An 8,415-nucleotide genomic window follows, 5' to 3' on the forward strand; every position below is an offset into this window, starting at 1 on the left:
AGGGAAAGAAACTGAAAAGGCTAAGGAACGATATGACAAAGCCACAATGAAACTTCATATGTTGCACAATCAGTATGTATTGGCATTGAAAGGGGCACAGCTTCATCAGAATCAGTATTATGATACCACACTTCCTCTGCTTCTGGACTCCTTACAAAAGATGCAAGAAGAAATGATAAAAGCACTGTAAGATACATTTCCCCTTGGACGTAAAATCCCTTCATGAAATGATTTTAACACTAGTTTTTTTTCTAGTTAAGCTTTTGTGTAAAAGTTGTCTGTGTTTTATAAGCTTCCTCAGTGATCTAGCTCAATGGATATCTCAGACTTGTTTTACTTTGGTTTTTCTTGATTGTTACTTCTGGTGTCCCTTCAGTTTATGGTCATCTCCTAAACCTAGCTAGTCCCAAGAATTGCCCTTATTTTTATATGTTTTTGTTTTGCTCCAGTTAGCTAGAAATTTATATGAAAAAAAAAATCGTTAGTTGATAAGTGTTAAGAAATAGATATCTGTCTCCAGAGGACTGGGTATTTAAATCTCGAGCAACTGCAAAGCCCAAAGGAAATAATTTTTTTGAAGGTTTATTTCCCATATTCTTGTGTGAGATTAATATCAAGAAATGTTTATTAAAGTTCTGCTGTACACAGAGCACACTACCTGGTGCTTTTTGAGGGATATACAGATGAGTAGGCTACAGTTTTTGCGTTCAAGGAAGTAGTAGTATACTTTGGTCAAATGCACACATGTACACCATACATATCTATTCAAGAGAGCAGAAAGAGATAAGCTAGCCTTTGGTAGACTTCATCTCTTATTAGCTGGTTTAGGTGATCCCTCATTTTCCCAGTAAGATAAATAAAGTGTTTTTAGTCAACTTAAAAATGTTAACTTTTAAGAGTGTTGAGATAAAATAGCGAAATGTCTACTTAAAATATTTAATTTATAAATTTAGTTATGTCTACTTTAAATTACATAATTATTGATTTAGAAATATTTTTCTTATTTAATGAATCAAAAAATTTTAAAATTCTTCACGAGAGTCTTTAATAATAGTATCTTCATCGTTTCTAGAACATCTCTTTGAGACATAGCATGGTTCCCCACAGCATATTATCTTTACGTTCTAATAAATTATTTTAGATCTAGCATTTAAAAAATCTGAGCATGGTGATATCACTGAAATTGATCCTATGTCCCAGGATTCATTCATATAACATTAGGAGACTTCATCCTTACCCCCCATTTGTCTTAAAGGTGAATATTAATGATCTCCACGTTATAACCATGTACTGTATTTTATAAGAGCTACCTAGATAAGTTCATTTACATTTGTATCATTTAGTACCTTGAATTATGAGGTTATAACCCCAGTGATATTTACTGAATCTCTGTTAAATTACTCTGTCTCCCCTTTTTAAAAAAATGGTGTCTGTCAAGTGATTTCTGTAATCATTCCAAATCGGCATTTCTTGAAGCAGTTTAAATCTAATTTTTTTTACCCAAACAGTATTTTGCTATTTAAAATAAAGTAATTGAGAGAATACTTCATAATAAGAGAAATTTTGTAATGATTTTGTAAAAGAAAAACAATGCTATATATTTATTTGGACATATGTAAAATAAGCTTGTCTGTCCATACTACTTTTGAGGCTACTAATGATCAATGGTCTATTTTTACATCACAGCATTCTTAAGCTGGCTGTCAGGTCTTTGTAATAGAATAGGTTTTGCTTTTGCTTTTATTAGGTAAGGCTATTAAATTTTATGACATTTTTGCTACTGACTAGAGATCAAGAGAAGAGATCTAGATGTCATTGAAGGTATAGAACCAGTTGAACTCTCTAAGTACACAGAAAAGAGCAGAGGTCCAGGAAAAAGAGAAGAACTAAGTGGTAAGGCATGTGAGGAAATGGTAGACACTGGAAAGAAACATTAAAGTGACATAAATTGATTTACAGTTCCATGTTATAGAATCCAACATTTCTATGATAATGTTTAGAAATAGAAAGTGATCAACGTGGATCTTACATTTAGACATCTCAAATTCATATTGGATAAGGTAATACCTTATTCTAGATCATTTGCAGTTATATCAAATATAAGTTTTTAATCTATACATTTTTATAATCCCTTCCGTTTACTATCTAGGTGTATGAAAGAAAGAGGTACATGAAACCATCCACTGTAAACATGATATTACATTTCTTAGGTTTATTCTGAATTCTTTTTGGTTCTGTGTTTTTTTGATAAACTTAAAAATGTAAAATTTTATTTCTATTTTCAGAAAAGGTATATTTGATGAATACAGCCAGATAACTAGTCTTGTCACAGAGGAAATAGTGAATGTCCATAAAGAGATTCAAATGTCGGTTGAGCAGATAGACCCTAGCACAGAATACAATAATTTCATAGATGTTCACAGGTATGTATGGTATTTTGACTCTTCTTTCAATATTGATAACAGTATTATTTTTTCTATCATGTGATATTTAACCAAATTAAAATAAGAAATATTGAAGAGCTTGTTAGGACATTGGATATTTCAGATTAATGTGTCTGCTTTTAATTATTCCCAAAGGCCTTTCTTAATGATGAAAACTATATAATCTTTTAAAAATTTTCAGTTGTCACTATATCATTGCTTAAAACCTGTATTTAATCCATGAAATTGTATTTTCTTTTTAGAACTTATATAATAATAACACTATGACTTTGTATTTTCAACTTTATAATATACCAATTGCTTTTCCATGCATCTGTCATCTTATTTTATATTCCTTACCGTTATGACAGAAATAAAAACCAGTTAATATTCATATTCTGTAAATGAGGAAATTAAGGCTGAAATTACATGACTAGATCTTTGATGCCTGGAGTTTGATTTATACTGTTTGTGTTTACTATACTTTGTGAACATAATTTTGGATAATAAAAAAATATTCTGTCTTTGGTATGTACTGAGATATATTATGATAGGACTTCCATATTGATCAAAATTGTTTGGCATGCTTTACTAGAACATCAGCTGCTAAAGAGCAAGAAATTGAGTTTGATACTTCCTTACTAGAAGACAATGAAAATCTTCAGGCAAATGAGATTATGTGGAATAATTTAACAGCAGAAAGTTTGCAAGCAATGTAAGTATTTGGAAAGCCTGAACAGTTTAAATATTAGTATGATTATTGACAGTTGTATGTTATTGTATTTAAAATCCCAATATTTTTTGCAAGTAATGAAAAGTAAATTAAAAATAAACCGTTGTTTGGTTAGAATGAAATGTTTTGAGAAATATATTAACTTTTACTCCTATTCAGTAATTTTCATAATTCTGAAAATCAAAATTCTGTGTGATATTGTATTCATGCAAGTGTTGCAAATATCTTATATTGGAATAATGCATTATTTTTGAAACTTTTTTTTTTTAAAACCTGTTATCCTCAAAACTTATTGGCAGAACTATTTTGGAAATTAGGACACTGAGTATTAGGGATGAGGCTCATAGATGTCAACAGCGATTTATATAAACATTTGACTTTCAATTGAGTTCTTTTCCTTTGTTCTTGCTGTTACGTAACATTTTAAAGGAGTTTTGAGAAAGCTTAATGTGTTTTTTAGTCCTTTTCAAATAATAAAGCTTATTAATAGTAATTTTTACATTTAGAAAACAAGGCATTCTACTTTAAATACTTAACCTATATGTTGATATATATTTTTTAGGAGCAAAGAAACATATCAATTAATAAGCACTGTATGTACTTGTTTCTGTATCAGAACCACAGCTAGAAATGATTACGTACTCATTTTCTCTTCAATAGTGGACATGTTATATCATCTAACTTGTTGGAAGTTCACCTCAAAAGACTCAGCCAAGATTCCTCATCTCATATAATTAAACGATCTTCTTTCTATTGTCCAGTAACATTGTAGTATTGTTGATAAGTAACTGAGTGGTACGATCTTGGGACAAGAAAGGGGTTTAATATTTTTAAAGGTGGCCATACTGACATGCTTGTTGAATCACCTGTACAAGATGAAGGCTTGATAATTATGGTGGCTTGACTGTTGATGAGAGGAATGGAGGCATGGGAGTACCCTGCATTAGAAGATTTTTCCTAGCAGCCACATTGTGATTCTTGAAGCTGTTCTCCACTTTTGAAGCCCTTCACAGTAGTTTCACTTTGGATCTAGATATACTGTTGCGATGTCAGTTATATCTAAACCAGTGGTTCTCACCCTAGGTGATTTTTATCTCCAAGGGAAATTTGACAATATGTGGAGACATTTTTTTTTCAATTACAGTTGAATATTATTTTATATTAGTTGCAGGTGTACAGAGTAGTGGTTAGACATTTATATAATTTACAAAGTGATCCTCTCAATTAGTCTAGTACCCACATGGCACTATACACAGTTATTACAATATTATTGACTATATTCCCTATTCTGTACTTTACATTGCTGTGATTATTTTGTAACTACCAATTCGTACTTCTAAATCCCTTCACCTTTTTCACTCAGCCCCCCAACTCCCCTCCAGTCTGGTAACCATCAGATTGTTCTCCGTATCTATGCGTCTATTTCTGTTTTTGTTATTCTTGCTGTTTATTTTGTTCTTTAGATTCCACATGTAAATGAAATCATATGATATTTGTCTTTCTCTATCTGAATTATTTCACTTAGCATAATACGCTCTAGGTCCATCCATATTGTCACACATGGTAAGATAACATTTTTTTATGGCTGAGTAATACTCCATTGTATATATGTACCACATCTTCTTTATCTAATAATCTGTTGATGAGTATTTAGGTTGCTTTCATATCTTGGCTATTTTAAATAGTGCTGTAGTGAACATAGGGGTGCATATATGTTTTGAATTAGTTAGTGATTTGGATTTCTTCAGATAAATAGAAGTGGAATTGCTGGGTCATAAGATAGTTTTAGTTTTAATTTTTTTAAAGAACCTCCATACTGTTTATCATAGTGGCCGTACCAATTTTAATTCCACTAACGGTGCACAAGGTTTCCGTTTTCTCTGGAGACGTTTTTTGTTTATCAAGTGGGAACGTGTTACTGGTATCTAGCGGGTAGAAGCTATGGTTACTGCTGAATATCCTGCAGCGCACAGGGCAGCCTCCTTCAACAAAGAATTATTTGCTGAAAATGTCTGTAGTGCTGAGGCTAAGAAATTGCTCTAAACAATAGAGTTGAATGTGTGGTACAAAATGAATGGTAGAGTTTCTCAGTTCTTGTGCAATGACAAATCCCATTTCTTAATTCCTGTGTTGCTTAGTGACGGATTGTAACATAAATTACTCTTGTTTTTTTTAAATCATTATATTGTTCCTAAATAATCATTTGTTCATCAAAATACATTTACTGTGTATTTAGGGTTGCAAGAGTAAATACTTTCAAGGAATTTACACTAAAATCGATCAATTTATTTTAATAAACACCAAGCAAGAATGAGCATTTAGATATTGGAGTGTAATGTAGTAAAATTAAAAATAGCTACCTGTTATAAGCTTATGCAAAATAAGAGATTTTGTAACCAAAGAAGAATTTGATTTATTGCTTCTCAGGTTATAAAGAGAGCAAAACTAGTTATACTCATAAATAAATCATTATTTCTTAATTATGGTGATGAAGCAATGAACAAAAATGTAATAAATTGAAGAAAATAAATCTTTGATAACGTGGTAGAAGATTTACTTGCTTTCATCTTACTGAGGCAAAACGATAGCTACATTTCACTGAGCAGTGTAATTCATCTGGGATGTGAGTTTAAGATTAGGCTCTCCGTAAGAATTTAGTTCCAAAAATGAGTTATTCAGTGTGTCTCTTGGCACTGTTAAGATAATATAAGGTAATTCCATTAATATATCTCTATCTCTATGTCGGTCTCTATCTCTATCTAAAGATATCTCTATAGATATTCATATATGTAGGAATCTCTTAATAGAAATATATATGTATATCTCTTAATGGAATTACATATATATTTATTTAGTGTAATGTAAGAGGAAAATCTTTTTTTAAACTATAATATTATTGCTTTAAAGTTAAACTAATTTATTTCTTGAGGCATTAATTTGTTAATTTTGTTGTTGATTGTGTTGAAATACTATATCCAATAGAAGTGAATGAAAAAGCAAATAGGTAGTTTGAGAAAAATAAATACAAATAACCAAAAATTCTGTGACAATTAAATATAAATTTAAAAAAGAAGCTATTTCACCTACCAGATTGGCAAGGACTAAATAATTTGATAATGCCTAATATTGTGTAAGGAATGGAGAAATAACCCTTCATGAGGTCTTGGCAAAAATGTAGATTACTGTAAACTTTTTGGAGGATAATTTGGTAATATATATAAACCAAAATTCAACTTGCATGTACCCTTTGATTTAGAAATTCTTCTTCTAGAACTTTAGCCTACAAGTATGCAAAGATATATGTACAAGCATAACAAAATGGATTGCCTGGGTCTGAATCCTAACAGTACAGTTTATTACATTTGTGAAACGGGACAGATTATTTAATTCCTTTATGCCTCATTTTTCTTAAATGTAATATGATAATAATAATGACACTCACCTCATGATTACATGCATGAATAAATATAGAATGCTTAGAATAATCCTTGGCACATAGTAAGTTCTTTGTATTATTTTTTATTTTTTGTTTTATTCTCGCTTGGGGTGATTTTATACATTAAGGACTGTAAGCACAATGCTTAGGTTTTTCAGGGGCCTTTGGAAATATTTGAGATCTGAGCATTTTTTTTTTCTAAAAGCTGAAAAAAAGAATTGTTACAAGCTATAATATGTCACTTTCTTAATTATTAAATTCAGTATACACAAAAATATTTCAATTCTTAGGTTAAATTTTCTCACTTTTTATTATTCGCATATGAATGAGTGTTTCTGAGAAATCACTTTTTAATATATATGATATTATTTGGATAGAGGCCAAGGACTGTAAAGATCTCAAAACAGTCTTTTTATTTTGGTAAAACACTGGAAACTTGCCTTTATTATTCATAAATTAGAGATTGATTAAATGAGTTATGATATATCCATATGATACCCATAATTTTTCCATTACGTAAGTTTTAAATAAAATAAGTTAATATATATGCTTGTATGGAAAGATATTCAAGGCATATGATAAAGAGTAAAAACAAGTTATAGAATAATATTTATGGACTGAATCTATTAAAAAATATGTGTTATTATATACATAGAATATATCTTGCAATAGAGGCGAATTGATGGAGTAAGTAGTGAAGCATTTTGGGTCAATATTTATTATAATGTTAAATAAATGTGGATTTATCCTCATCTCTTTGCCAGTTTTATTAGCATGACTCCAGAATATCAAGTGTTTATTTTTCCTCTCGTTTTGTCAGTTCCTTATCCTTTTACTAAGCATTTGTTCTTGAATCACTATGTTTTAGAATACAACACTCTCTAAAGCTCTATATGAATATGCTAATATTTTATGATCTGTGCTTCCCTGTGTTTTACATTCTTTTTTACATTCTTTTTAAAACCATTTAAGTGTTCCAATGCATTAATAATGAATGATGTTAAGGAAAGCTTCAGAAACATTTTTTCTTTTTGTTTTGCATTCCTTTATGTTTGTTTAAGAGATCAGTTACCTTTTCCTTTGTGAAAGGTTAAATTTGTTTGGAAGTGAGAATCCCTAATTTCTGACTCCTGGAGAATTTTTCTATAAATAGGAGTCATACTGGCAATCTGCCAGATTACTGATTACTAGTAACTATGAAACAAAGAGAAAATTGGACCACATTGTTCTTGGACTTTTCATAATTCTTGGCTAGATATCAGATATTGCGAATGATTACTTAACGTCATTGTTGAATGAGAGTGAATGAAGACCATTTTATGCAGAGATTTCAGGGAGTTTCTGAATGTGGATCTCGTATATCTGGCTTCATATTAGGATCACTTAGGAAGCTTTAAAAATGCTGATGGCTGGGACCCAACACAAACCAACTAAATTGGATTTTCTAAGGGTAAGAGCCAGGCATTGGAATTTTGGATAAACTTTCTAGGTGAGTTTAATGTGCAGACAGGATTGAAAATCTCTGCTGTAAGCTCACTAGAAATGTGTGTATTACTTTCTGGGAAAAGGTCCAAGTAAATTTTCAGAGGCCTTCATGACCCAAAATGGCTAAAGACTACTGCTCTACTTGAATATCTATCCTTTATATTTAAAGAATGTCTTTATTTTAAACTTTTCTAATGAACTTATATTCCTCAAATTGTATAGAATTATTGGGGAAGACTAGCATTTTTACAATTGACTAACTAGAATTCCTTTTGACTCTTAACTTTGTTTTTTCTTTTCATCTGTCATACTTCTGGGCCAGTCTTGACTTGGGAGGT

General features: G+C 30.6%; 1 protein-coding gene across 6 annotated transcripts in view; it reads left to right on the plus strand.

The window, feature by feature from the left end:
* The window catches only part of FER (FER tyrosine kinase), a 366,069-nt gene that overhangs the window by 81,612 nt on the left and 276,042 nt on the right, over positions 1-8,415 (plus strand). For all 6 annotated transcript variants that reach the window (XM_025047716.1, XM_015590541.2, XM_006913383.3 and 3 more), the window contains 3 exons: positions 3-186; positions 2,286-2,423; positions 3,019-3,138. In XM_025047716.1, coding sequence (XP_024903484.1) covers positions 3-186; positions 2,286-2,423; positions 3,019-3,138 — 442 coding nt within the window. The remainder of the gene's footprint in view (positions 1-2; positions 187-2,285; positions 2,424-3,018; positions 3,139-8,415) is intronic.

Source organism: Pteropus alecto, unplaced genomic scaffold (assembly GCF_000325575.1).
Source record: "Pteropus alecto unplaced genomic scaffold, ASM32557v1 scaffold20, whole genome shotgun sequence".
In the NCBI taxonomy this organism is placed as follows: domain Eukaryota; kingdom Metazoa; phylum Chordata; class Mammalia; order Chiroptera; family Pteropodidae; genus Pteropus; species Pteropus alecto.